We start from the raw sequence: 14,105 nt of genomic DNA, 5'->3' as shown, positions 1-14,105 counted from the left end.
GTCCTTTTTTATCAACTCTGTCATAATTCGATTAAAGTGAGTCGTGTTAGAAAGATCATTTCTACAATTAGGTTAAAATTGAAGAGCCATTGCTCTAATTGAGTTAAAGTTGATGAACTATTTCTCTAATTGGGTTAAAATTGAGGGACCATTTCCACAATTTTTATTATTTGGTTTTCTATATTTGCTCCTTGATTCAGCTTTATGTGCGTGACACGTGGTTCGTTTTGACAGAAGTTTTAACAGAGTTGACGAAAATGATCATAGATACATGTTTTGATGAGTTGAGGGACCAATGATCATGAATTTTTAGTTAAGAGACCATTACTCTAATTAAGTTAAAGTTGAAAAATGATTGATACAATTTCTTCTTAATCATACTATCAATGAATACAAGGTTTTTCCTTTCACCAAGGTAAAAGTCTTTTACCTTCACATTCTTATACGTCCCCCTCCCGTGTGGCCCTTTTACCAAGGTGGAACTCTTTTACCCTTTCACCAAGGTGTAACTCTTTTACCCTTCACATTTTCACGTGCCCCCTCACGTGTGGCCCTTTCACCAAGGTGGAACTCTTTTACGTTTACATTCTCACACGTCCCCGCACATGTGGCGAATTTTTAAGTCAAACATGTGGACAACACGAATTGGGTGACGTGGAGCACGTGTGACCATTGGGCTTCATACGTGAACCAACTTGCTCTGATACCATGAAGAAAGTTGAGATTCCACCATAAACCAATTGACAATATAGAGAGTAACTTAACTGCTTATAAGCACATGCAAACATGCAAAGTCCTACATCTCATCAATGTAAGATTCATTTTCTAACACTATTCATTTTTTTCTCGTCGTGTACTTTACTAACTACAATAAAAGTTGTCGTAATAAGTCATTTTCCACACCTTAGTTTTGAACATGAAATCCCCCTTCAAATTTTCGAGTATAGTAAATTGGAATAGAGGAGGTATATTAAATGTTACTTCTCATCACCAACTTTGAAGAGAGTTTAATATCTTTAGTCCTAGTCATACAGTAACAGTACTTGCCATCAGTACTGGTCCACTATCAAGAAAAGGGAGAAGGAAAATTAGTACCTAAAAATGATGGCAAGTATGAAAGTAAAAGCCGGGAGGAGCTTACAACAATCGACGAATACAAAAGATATTGACTGAAAAACAATAGGACGAAAATACAAAGGAAATGGACGGATTATTGAACAAACGACAATCGACGAATACAAAAGACATTGACTGAAAAACAATGGGACGAAAATACCAAGATATTGACTGAAAAGCAATGGGACGAAAATGCCAAGATATTGACTGAAAAACAAGACATTGACTGAAAAACAATGGGACGGAAATACCAAGGAAATGGACGGATTATTGAACAAACAACAATCGACGAATACCAACAAAAGACTTTAATATTGACTGAAGCAATAGGACGAAAATACCAACAAAGGACTTCACTAAAATGCCGGCCAACTAAACTAAACTAGTTTATATTTTATATTTTAATGTTAAATTTACTTTTAACAACTCCTAAAAAAAATTTACAAGTGCCAGAAAATGGATTTTGTCGCAACCCTACATAAGAGCATTTTTCAAGATGTAAATTCTATTTTATATTTTCGAGAAAATATAAATGTGAGTTTGTTATAAGGGGAAAGAGGTAAATTAGGTTTTTATTACATTTCTTGGCCAAGATGGATATTTTCCACTCTTCATTTGAAAGTTTTCCGCGTAAAATAATCATTCCCAGGCATCTTGCATTTCATTAGAGGTGCTCTTAGTTGATCAGTTTTCTGGATAAGTACAACACTACTTCCAGAAAACCAGTTTCTTTTTTGTTCTTGGTTCTTAGAAATATCCTTATATTTTGCCCGTCATACAAATATAAAATGCAAATATTTGTAAGGCCAAATTACGTACTTTGATAAATACCAATCCAAGTTGGAAACTTGGCACACACGCACTACACACAGAAAAATATAAAAGCAAAGACTCGGTCACCAAAAGACTTCAATAGCATCAATGCCGTCCAGCTGAACTAGACAAGTTTTTATTTTATATTTACTTTGTCAACAGCTCCTCAATAAATTATACAAGCGCCAGCCAATGTAATCTTCCGCAACCCGAAATTTATAAGAGCATCTCCATGATGCAAATTGGAGATGGACAGAACCGTGACTTGACAATCTTAAATGAATTAGTCCTTCTTGACTACTATATATTATATGTAAGGCAGTCTACTAGGGTTTCCCGGCTGCATGAATAATCTAATTGCATCAATGCAGCTCCTCCAATTTGATGCAAAAGTGTTACTGTCCCTTGTGTTGCTAGGGTTTATAGGATTGGTGGCACGTCTCTACAACGGGCTTGTTGCGAAGCCAAAGAGGCTTCGATCCTTGCTAACCAAGCAAGGAATCAATGGACCTCCACATACTATTCTCCTGGGAAATATTTTGGAAATAAAGAAGGCTCGAGGCTCCAGCAATCCTACAAGTGAATCCCCGACCTCTCACAACTGTGCTGCTCTTCTCTTTCCATTTTTTGAGAAGTGGAGGAAGCTATATGGTATCTATATGCCTATAATTATACATTTAGTATTATGTTTGTGTCATGATCCTCCTCATCACATATGAGGACAACTTCCATGTTGAGGGAAGTTGAGGTTCAATCATAAGCAATATTAGGCGTAACCTAACTCCTTATAATTTTATAAACTCTTACAAGGTTTTTCCTTTATCTGATATGAGACTTCCATTCCACATCCTAACACATGTAACATTTCCGACATATGTTTCTATGTCTTATCCCTGGATACACTACAAAAGTTTTCTACGTACTTGGGGAAGCTATATTTTGTATATGCATATATAATATAGGATGAATTGCCAATTTAGTCCATAAATTATCACCTAAGTGAAAATTAGGTTTCTAAACTTTTTTTTTTTCCTTTAGAAAAATTAGTCCTTGAATTATAAAATCTGCCAATTACATTCCTAATATAAGATTTGAAACTACCATATTCAATTTTCTGTCAATTTAAGTCACGTTACTTGCATGTGATACACATTAGATGGTAGATTGGTAATTTTACATAAAGAAATAGTGTATGGAGTTAACTTTGGAGGGTAAATTAGACATTTGATTCGCAACCTATATGAAACGTTAAGGGCTTATAGGCGAGAAAAAGACAGTATTACACACTAAAGTGTGTCAAGTGACTTAAGTTGATGAAAAATTGGATAAAATAACTTTAAATATAATAGTAGGGATGAAATTAGCAATTTTTAATGAATTTAGGGACTTATTTTATGGAAAAAATAATTCAGAGACCTAATTTTCTCTAAGGTGATAGTCTAGGGACTAAATCGACACTTCATCCTATATATCTGTAGATTTATGAACATTAGCTAGGATGCAAAATTAATTTTCTTTCTTCTGAATAATGAGGTTTATGTCTGCTAAAGGGTAGTGGAAAACATTCTACAGGTGAAGTATTTGTGTTTGCACTTGGAAACACACAAATATTATATGTGAACCAGCCTGACGCAGTGAGGGACATTACAACGTGCACATCATTGGACTTGGGGAAACCAACGTATCAATTTAAAGAGCGCGGTCCTTTGCTTGGTCAAGGTATTTTAACCTCAAATGGCACCTCGTGGGTGCATCAGCGCAAAATCATTGCTCCTGAACTATACATGGAGAAAGTTAAGGTATATATGCTCTTAAGCAGTCGTTATTTAACGATCAAGGGTGTTGTAATATTTGTAGTGATGGTCCTTTGGTATCATATTAGAAATAAAAATAAGGTAGGGAAAAAAAAAAAAAATCTCTAGGCCACGTTCTTTGTTTTGATTGTGGTTATATATGGTCACCCTGCAGGGAATGGTTAACTTAATCACGAAGTCTACAATTACTCTGATAAATTCGTGGAACAGTAGAATCGAGGCAGAGGGAGGAATTTCTGACATGAAAATAGACAGCTACATTGGAAGCTTCTCTGGCGATGCTATCTCAAGAGCTTGTTTTGGAAGCAACTATTCCAAAGGGGAGGAGATATTTCAGAAACTAAAGCAAATCCAGGAGGCAATGGGGAGGAAAGCTTTTCTGGCCGGAATTCCTGGAATGAGGTACTCACTTGGGAAAACATACCCACAAGTGGGATGCTGTTGTAGCGGTATCTTAAGCTAATCATGTGCTACCAAACATTTTAACATTCCCATATAACAATAGTTGATTGGCTTTACTGTCATGGCATCCCCATTGCGGAGAAGTTCTCCTATGCCATTTGGTCTTCCTTATATAAATCCATAACCAACTATAAAAAATTTGGACAAATCTATGTTTATCACATTTATGTACATTTGCGGTAACATCTTTGGTAGGTATACAGGTAATCTGGCATATGTGACACATGATCTGCAAATGTTTTACATATAACATTATTCTATAGCTCAATACTTGTTTACCAGTTATCTTAATTAATTGCAATCTTGTTGCAGGCACCTTCCCACTAAGAGCAATAGGGAAGTTTGGGCCTTCGAAAAGGAGGCTAGCGCTTTGATACTGCAGGTAGTGAAGGAAAGGCGGGCAGCAGAAAATGAGAAAGACTTATTGCAAATTATTCTTGAGAGTGCTAAAAACAGTAACCTTAGCCAAGAGGCAACAGACCGCTTCATCGTTGATAACTGCAAGAACATATACTTGGCCGGGTATGAAACCACAGCAGTCGCTGCCACATGGTGCCTCATGCTGTTGGCTTCGAACCAAGAATGGCAAGAACGTGTGAGAGCAGAGGCCCTTCAAGTTTGCCAGGGCCACATTCCAGATGCTGATATGGTGCGCAACATGAAACAGGTATATGATCTTTGCATGATTACTGCATATGTTTTCTTATTAAGACATAGTAGTATATAACTCCCTGATTAAGATATATGTTTTACATGATCAACCTCTAGAATTTTTCATGTTCGAAAACTACATTGTTTTGAGATAATCTCAAGTTGGGAACATAAACTTGACTGTTTGAATGATCGATGTGTGGTGTGCAGCTAACAATGGTCATTCATGAATCATTGCGCCTATATCCCCCGGTTAGTGTGGTGTCAAGGGAGGCTTTCAAGGACATGAAGTTCGGGGACATTCATGTTCCAAAGGGTATCAATGTTTGGACAATGGTGATAACATTGCACACTGATCCGAAACTATGGGGACCAGATTCGTATGCTTTCAACCCCAAGAGGTTTGCAAATGGAATCACAGGTGCTTGCAAGCTTCCACAGCTGTACATGCCGTTCGGAGTTGGTCCTCGAGTGTGTCTTGGACAGTACTTTGCCATGGTTGAACTCAAGGTTCTGATAGCTCTCATTGTATCCAACTTCTCCTTCTCACTTTCTCCCAAGTACCGCCATGCGCCTACTCTTAGATTGGTCTTAGAGCCGGAACATGGTGTTGATCTCTTGGTGAAGAAGTTATGACTAGGAGAAGCTAAAATTGAATAAAAGAGGTTGGTTGGGTTCCCTCCTCTCTAGAGTTTAGTTTGTTCACTTGTAAGCTTTTTATTGACATCGCTGATGCCAATTGGGTTTTGTTTATTTGCACTACTGCTTGTAACTATATACTGAAATTTCATAATAACATGTTCGCTCTTCTTCTATCCACAGTCAATTTTTTTTAAATTTTTTTTTTTTTTGAGAAAATCCCCCGTCAATTTAAAATAGCTATATTGGTAGTCTATTCCATCAATTCAAAAATAACTATTGGACATCTCCAATTTCTTGTCCACACACAACTCTAAACTCTAGATCCAAATAGGAAATTGCCCACGCGCTGCTGCAAGTTTTGAAACTGCAATACAGGACATACATGAATCATTTTGACATAAAGGAACCAACTTCTCCCTCCAACTATATTCCAAATTCCTGAAATTCCCAAACATAATAAATCCATTAGCAATTTGTTGATGTTTCTTTGTTTTATTTAGTCTAAAGATTGAAATATATAAGGATGTACATATATATGGAGTAAAGAAGTGTTGCAACCATTAGCAATGGAGTAAAGATTGTGTTTTGTGTGTCACTATGTGAGAATTTTAATTCAATTTCTGAATTTTCATTGTTTTTCCTAGTAATTGAGGAGGGTGGTTAAGTTATTTGAATCTGTGGAAGTATCGATATGAACCAAAATGGAAAACAACAAAAAAACATAGGATTGAGTGCTCCCAGAGAATCAGCTTGAATATAAGGCCAGAAAGTATGAACAAGAGTGCTAGGTTCCCTAATAGACTAGTGAGGCAGTTGGGTGGATGCATGCGAAAGGCACGAGCATATAATAGCTTGGACGCAGTGTGCAGAGTTTGCAAACTCGTCTTAAAAATTGGCAAACAAATCAAAGCATGAAAAATTTAGACGAAGTAAGGCATTTGATTTAAAATCACAATAAACATAACCTGAATTACATCACTACAAACACAAACAAAGGAAAATGAAATATTCCCCATTTGGTGGGTAAGAAAACCAAAAAAAGTGAAGTAGTTTTTGTCCCTTAAGAAAATACACACAAAAATACAACCAGAAATTACAATTCCCACGCATCCAACAACAAATCAAGAAACCCCATGAGCCCATTTTCCTTCCCAAATTTTCTAGGAGACCAAAGAGACCCCAACCCAACCCTAATCCCCAAATTTCTCAATCAAACACCACTCAAACACCCATAAAAAACCAAAGAAATTCAAGAAAACGAAGAATGCAACAGTTTGTTTCTTATCAAAATCGATCCCTCTTAAGAAAGGGACTTATATGCACTAAACTTGAATACTAATTAGGAGGTAAACCCACAAATTTCTAATCAAAAAATTCCTAATCAATCAAGTTACCAACGTCCTAAATTCCTAATTAACCACAAAAAATTACACTGATCAAATTAAAACCCCGAATAAAAACGCACCTAATTATAAAACTATATTAAAAATGAATATTTCATCATTTTGGTATAGCAGCGTAAAGCCTCATTAAAACTATGTTTGGTTAAATGATTTATATATGCAAAAACTATGTTTGGTTAAACATTTTCAAACACAAAATGTATGACAATCAATTAGAAAAGTAACTGAACAAAAGAAGATACATATAGAGATTTGTATGATGAAATAGAAAATGGTTGGATTTTCTTTAGGGTCAAGTGCCAATTTAGTTCTTGAACTATCATCTCAGTGAAAATTAGGTCTCTAAATTATATTTTTGATATAATAAGTCCCTAAATTCATTAAAATTGCTAATTTCATCCCTACTATTCTATTCAAAGATATTTTATCCAATCTTTCGTCAACTTAAGTCACTTGACATACTTTAGAGTGTAATACTGTCATTTTCTCACCTATAAGACCTTAATATTTCATATAGATTGCGAATCTAAGGTCTAATTTACCCTCCAAAGTTAACTTCATACACTATTTCTTTATGAAAAATTACCAATTACCCTTCAATGTGTATCACATGCAAGTAACGTGACTTAAATTGACGGAAAATTGAATATAGTAGCTTCAAATCTAATATTAGGGATGTAATTGGCAGATTTTTATAATTCAACAACTAATTTTTCTAAAAAAAAATAGTTTAGGGACCTAATTTTCACTCAGGTGATAATTCAGGGACTAAATTGACAGTCCACCATTTTCTTTAACAAAAGAAGACACACGAGATTCAGTTGATGAAACCAAATAGAGATTTAGGTTCGAGGAAAAACTACATACCCCGCTGCAAAGTGATACATTTTACTACCCTCTATTTGTGATATACTACCAACCAAAGTATTAAGAAATTCCAACTCACCAGCCCCAACATGAACAAAAACCACATCATACTGGCTCCACTCCGCTGTCTTCCCTTCTTGAAAACCAAGCAGCTTAAGTATCTCAGATGCCCCAAAATCAACTAGTTGTTCAGCGTCACCTGGACCGTTTTTATGAAAACCGTCAATTGTGAACACGCTGAAACTAAGTTTGGTACCAAAAGATTTCAAACTTGAATTGTTTGTAAATGTAGCAGCTTTCATCCCCATGAACCTGAAGCGTTATAAAAAAAACACAACTTATTAACTATTTGACATTGATATGTTTTCATAGAAATTCCTTCTGCAAGCATCCTACAAAAACTTACTGCATTAGCGCAATCATTTCAGGCAAATATATATTATAGTTAATCCAAAAAGAAGAAATAATCACAAAGATTCTTAACAAATTAGCCAGCAAGAGAAGGTCACACATTAAACAAAAGAGCGAAACTCGAAAATATATACGATATAGAAAATGAAGATCAAATTACCTATGAGCTCCTTCAGCACAAAAACCAAGCAACCTCACTAGATTCTTACGGCGAACACCGCCAATCGCTTCCACGTTGACCTTAAACTCCTTCCCGGCTTGTCCCCTGAACGAAGCAAAGTAAAATCATCAAGCTGTCTCACTCCAAATTCCCCACTACAAAGCTCATGCAGCAGTTAGAACAAATTTAACTAACACCCCCAAACAACTTTTAGGAACAAGAATCATCAAATGTCTTATAAAATGTGTTGCAGTTAATCACCCTCAATTGCTTAATTACATACAATGAATTTGAAAATTTTGACGTTTCAATCAGCAATATATGTACAACGAACTTTTATAAATAACCAATTTCCCCCTGACGCTAGATTTTAAAAATTTTCATCCAATTTTTTACCCATTTTGATCATGCGGATAACACATAACAATTGTATAGGGACAAAAAGAATGGAAAATTGGCTGGATGAAAATTGAATGAAAATTTTTAAATCTAATGCTAGGGGGGAATTGGCTATTTATAAAATTTTAGGAGGATAATCGGCTAAAGTTAAAGTTTAGGGGAAAATTAACTAATTATAAAAGTTCAAGGGTAATTGGTTAACATTAAAGCTCAGGGGAAAAATTGGCACCTCAATACAAGTTTAGGGGGCAAACCGACAAATAGCTCAGAAAATACAGATGAACTTCATCACTTCCGATGGGACCAGAGGGCCAAAACCACTACTCTCGGGCTTGATTTCTAACGAGGGGAAAGGCGGCTGACACTATGTAGCTTCGCCATAAGTCATTCTGACTTGAGGTTGTGAGTATACCCTAGCGTTGGTAGTGAGAGCAACCAATCTTCTCCTAAATTTTTTCGAATAAAAAATATACAGCTTCAAAAGTTAAGATGGAAATTTGATAAAAGAACGACCATGGGGTTCTGCTCTTTAGATTTTACTTTGTTCTCTTGTTTTAAGCCTGTATTACTTTGGTTGTTCCAATTCCGTTTAGACTTGTGCATAATTTATGTTTTAAGCCTACGACAGTTTTCTCGTTGGATGTTTATCCTACTAGCCAGGGTTTTAGTGCTTTAGCTAGGGTTTAGGATCTCCACCAAGAGAGGCTACAGGAATTCTAAAACCATATGGATTTGAAGTCTTGTTAGACGGCATCAAGAAAGATTTGGGAGGTTTATTATCGACAGGACTCTAGCTAGGACCTCCAACGTGTATAAATATACAAGGGTCTCTCTGCACATGCTAACACACTCAACAAAAGGTTTTTTTTTATTCTCCATCCACCTTGGTGCTTAAGCAATCTTTTCTCGTGATCAGTGGCTGCTCTAGGTTTGTCAATTTATCATTAGTGTTTTAATTAAATATTCGATTGTCACTTAGTACTACGGTTTAGTGGTATTCCTCTTCACTTGTAAGTGAGAGTTATTAGGTTCGATTCTTGCTAATTTGAACCACATTATTATTAATTCATTGTGATGCTAAGCTCACCTCATCCCCTTAGTGTAGATAAAATCATTTGTTGAGAATTAATTATTAGATTAAGTATATTAGTTTAACATCCCTATGAATTAAATGTTGGCAATTATTATTATTATTATTATTATTATTATTATTATTATTATTATTATTATTATTATTATTATTGTTATTTTATTTGTTTTCTTGTGGGCCAAGGATTAGGATTCCTTACCGGTTTAGTTTATGATTTCTTACTCGTTATGTATTAGGATTTGCTTTAGTTTTCTTTATAAATAAGTTACCTTATAACTCGTACAATAATAAGCCATGACAAGATATAGTCATCTCGGCATATTTATAGTCTTTGTTTTTGTGGTAATAATGTAATATTCGTAGTATTGTAATCAATTTGTTTGTTGTTTTTCTGATGTTTAACGTTACTTCACGCAATTCTCATATGATGTATTCTAAATTGAGGATAAAGACAAAACCAAATGAACACAATTCTACTAGTAGATTTCCTATCCAACATATGCATTACCACAGGTAAATATATAAATAAATTAAAACGAATTTTGCAATTTAAATAGCATTTCTTATGCCACTTAGTACTACGGTTTAGTGATATTACTATTCACTTGTAAGTAAAACATCTTAGATCCGATTCTCACCAAAGGCGAATTTGAACCTCATTATTGCTAGCCCATTATGAAGATAAGCCTTGTCACTTAAAAGATTGGATTTTCGCCCAGAAGCGGTTAATGCACAAGGAGATAACTTATTTTTGAATCCATGATTTAGCTTTCATTTAAGGGTTTCGACCCCCTCACCCTTAATGTATATAAATATCGTTTGTTCAAATTATATATATACACACACAAGATAGTAATGCATTTATTCATCAGAATGAATAGATATAACTAAAAATTGGAACAATAATACAAGAATATTCATCATGTTGCAGTCATGTTTAGAATAGGAATGTGATTGTGTAAATCCTAGGAAATCTGGGAATGTATCTTATATTCATATTAGGAGTAGATTACCTATTAAATGTTGTAATCCTAGCTAAAGGGAAAGGTTTTACCTATTGTACTACTATAAATAAAGGCATAATGGGTGTGAATCAAACACACCTCACAATTAAATCACTCTCTTCTCCCTCAATATTGTCCGCCCCCTCCCTCTTCCTTTAAACCCTAGATCATTCAATCAAATAGGCCTACAACACATCAATGTTAGAATACCAAAAAAAGGAACACCTTTTAGGATTGGGAAATTAAACATTAGATTTTTATAAAATTTACTTGGATGTTGATGATTGGATTATTATTATTAAGTATCTATTAAGCTGCTTCTTTCCTATTGGTGACACCGATTTGTGATCAATTACAAATCTTTGTGATTAATTTATGCCTACTGCATTTACTTAAGGGAGTGTCCGCGGCACATAAAAACAGAATGCTCTAGAGAGTTCAAAGTTACACGATCGGTCATCAGCGTATCAAAAAGTTATATGATCGGAAAGTTTCAAGGCAATGGCGAAGGACCTTAACATCTTTTCTATGGTTCATCTCAAGATCGGAGTAAAAGAGTTTTGTACAACGGTTGATACTCTAACTCGGCGTGAGCCTAATTCAATGCTTGCTGCAATGTTTAGCGGACGTCATGTTGTCCATCAGGACCCGGAAACGGGATATGTTTTCATCGACAGGGATGGCAAACATTTTCGGCACATCCTTAACTGGTTAAGGGATGGAGTTGTTCCCTCGCCGGAAGAATTTTCCAAATATTCGGAACTTATAAGAGAGGCGGAGTATTATCAACTACTCGGTCTAAAAGATAATATACAGGCTTTTCTAAACAAGAGGAAGGATGATGATCAAAACACTGAAAAGTTGGGTGCTGAACTAACGCGCATTGATATCATCAAATCATGTATAAAATCAAATGAGAGAATCCGGCTTCGAGGCGTTAATCTCTCCGGCCTTAACCTTTCGAACTTGGACTTGACAAACATTGACTTCAGTTGTGCATGTCTGAGAAATGTGAGTTTCAAGGGTTGTGATCTTCGAGGTGCAAATTTTAATCACGCGGATGCTGAGGGTGCCATCTTTCAACATGCTAGTCTGCAAAGTTCTGAATTTATTGGGGCGAATCTCCGCAACGCTTTATTTGTTGGTGCTAACCTTTTCAACGCAAATTTGATATCTGCAGAGCTCCATGGTGCTGATCTTACAAATGCAAATTTAGAGGCGGCCAGTCTGGATAAGGCTTACTTGATGAGTCTTTAGATGATGTCCAATACATATTTTAAGGATGCAAATCTTGAAGGAGCTTGTGGAGAAAATGTGAATTGGCAACATTTCGGGGATGCACAATTTTCTGGTGTTATTCATTGACGCGTTTAAATTTTCTTGGTCCTCTCATTAGGCTTGTTTTTCTTTACCTGTATGTGTCTCGTTGGAGCCACAAACCTAAATTTTGTATGAACTTTTATTCAGCCCTTTGAATTGAATACGCCGATTTAGGGGTGTATTCAATTGGAAATTTAAGAGATTTCAATAAATTTGTAGAGATTTTATGTAAAATTTTAATTCAATTCACTCGAAATCTCATGGAAAGAGGAGGGATTTGTGAATGCTTAAAATACATTACAAAATCTCTCAAATTCCTCAACTTTTTCAAATTCTTTAAAATAAAATTCTAATTGATACACCCGGATTTATAAGGATTTTAATAAACTATGTTAAAATCCTGATCGAATGCACATGGAATTTTAGAGAATCATTTAAAATCTTGATTGAATACCCTTAGATTCATTAAAAGAATTGAAATCCCTTAAAATCCTAATTGAATACACCTCCTTAATAACTGCTAGTGACACACGTTGTTATTTGCATGAACTTGTCACACCACGTCGTCGGACAAACTGAGAGATGACACTAGTTTCACTCAGCTATATCTGTTGGAGAAGAAGGTGCAGTTTAATCATATCATTTATAACATTAAAGAGAACTTGGCTCTCTAGAATTTAGTTTTGTTAACTTGTTCCAATTCCGTTTAGGATTTGATCATATATGTTATAGGGTGCCTTCGATCTGTATCCAGTTCATCAACCCTTTCACGTTTTCATAAACAGACCGTAGAATTGTTACATAGAAAGAGAAAGCTATGAACATGGAGAAGAAAGCGTCATCTTCATTTATCGGGGCAAGTCTCCGTTTAGGCATAATTCAATACTTGCTGCAATGCTGCAACGTTTAATGGACGTCGTGTTGTCTCGTCCATCAGGACCCTGAAAAGGGATATGGTTTCATTCGAAGGGATGGCATACTTGTTTCTCTACACAAGATGGAGGAGGATGATCAAAACACTGAAAAGTTGGAATTTATGCGCTTTGATATCATCAAGTCATGTATCAATCAAACGGAAGAATCCGGCTTCGAGGCGTTAACCTCTCTGGCCTTCACCTTTCGAAACTGGACTTGGCAAACGCTGACTTCAGTTTTGCGTGTCTGAGAAATGTTTGTTTCTCATGGTGTGATCTCGAGGTGCAAAATCCGGTTATGTGGACGCTGAGGGTGAGGGTGCAGTCGTTGAAGATGCTTTGCTTGGAAGATTGTGAATTTAGAGGTGCAAATCTCCGTGACGCTTTATTTGTTGATCTGCTAACCTTGACAACGCATATTTGATACCTTAACTAACTGATACCTAAAGCCTAAAGAGTTACAGATGTGAGCGTAGCCACGATAAATAAAGTAGATATACCTTTTTGATATATTAGGAAGACCAAAATTTTAAATTAAATTTGCAAATCAAATGATGTGTTACCAATAAGAAATAAGCACGGTAATCATCGCTTGAGTAATAATTCAATCATCAACAACTATTGTAGACATCAAAATTTCGCTGAAATGAATGTTGACCAATAATTAAAATTTCAACGTTCACGTGTCACATAAATTTTACATGTAGCGTGTGATTCAACGAAAAATCGAAATAAATTGGAAAAGTCATCAAATATGACACGTGTCAATACCTGGCAGAAATGATTTATTTCATCTGATTATTTAAATCCAAAAATCAAGTTTTGGAATTCTATAAATAGGAGGCCAAGGCATTCATTTTGAGGGGGAAGAAAGAAAAGAAGAAGGAAAAGAAGAAAAGAAGGAAGGAAGAAAGAAAGAAGCCTTGAAACTCTAAAGCTCTCAAGCAAATCCCGAAGGATCAAGAAAGCAATCTTCGTTCTTCGTCAAATCCACCTTCAAGATCAAGCCCCGACGGCCCTTGAAGAACTTCCACCAACT

At 35.6% G+C, this 14,105-nt stretch overlaps 2 protein-coding genes across 2 annotated transcripts; both read left to right on the top strand.

Annotated features, from left to right (window-relative positions):
- Positions 1 to 2,018: 2,018 nt before the first annotated feature.
- On the top strand, positions 2,019 to 5,671 carry LOC103967536 (cytochrome P450 714C2-like). The gene is made up of 5 exons (XM_009380784.3): positions 2,019 to 2,580; positions 3,502 to 3,728; positions 3,898 to 4,145; positions 4,518 to 4,872; positions 5,067 to 5,671. The coding sequence occupies exons 1-5, from the start codon at positions 2,274 to 2,276 to the stop codon at positions 5,490 to 5,492; spliced, it is 1,563 nt and encodes a 520-aa protein (XP_009379059.2). The 5' UTR covers positions 2,019 to 2,273; the 3' UTR covers positions 5,493 to 5,671.
- A 5,662-nt stretch (positions 5,672 to 11,333) lies between these two features.
- On the top strand, positions 11,334 to 12,089 carry LOC103949168 (FH protein interacting protein FIP2-like). The gene has a single exon (XM_009360271.2). The coding sequence runs from the start codon at positions 11,334 to 11,336 to the stop codon at positions 12,087 to 12,089; it is 756 nt and encodes a 251-aa protein (XP_009358546.2).
- The last annotated feature ends 2,016 nt before the right edge of the window (positions 12,090 to 14,105 follow it).

The sequence above is a fragment of a genome, unplaced genomic scaffold (assembly GCF_019419815.1).
Source record: "Pyrus x bretschneideri cultivar Hongxiangsu unplaced genomic scaffold, Pyrus_bretschneideri_v1 Contig5, whole genome shotgun sequence".
NCBI lineage: Eukaryota > Viridiplantae > Streptophyta > Magnoliopsida > Rosales > Rosaceae > Pyrus > Pyrus x bretschneideri.
This window is presented reverse-complemented; position numbering and strand designations above follow the sequence as displayed.

Bases quoted from the DNA above. Each gene is read 5' to 3' on its own strand.
- LOC103967536 (XM_009380784.3), top strand. From the start codon at position 2,274: ATGAATAATCTAATTGCATCAATGCAGCTCCTCCAATTTGATGCAAAA. The intron at 2,581-3,501 runs GTATCTATATGC...AACATTCTACAG, and splicing joins GAAGTGGAGGAAGCTATATG to GTGAAGTATTTGTGTTTGCA. The intron at 4,873-5,066 runs GTATATGATCTT...TGTGGTGTGCAG, and splicing joins TGGTGCGCAACATGAAACAG to CTAACAATGGTCATTCATGA.
- LOC103949168 (XM_009360271.2), top strand. From the start codon at position 11,334: ATGGCGAAGGACCTTAACATCTTTTCTATGGTTCATCTCAAGATCGGA.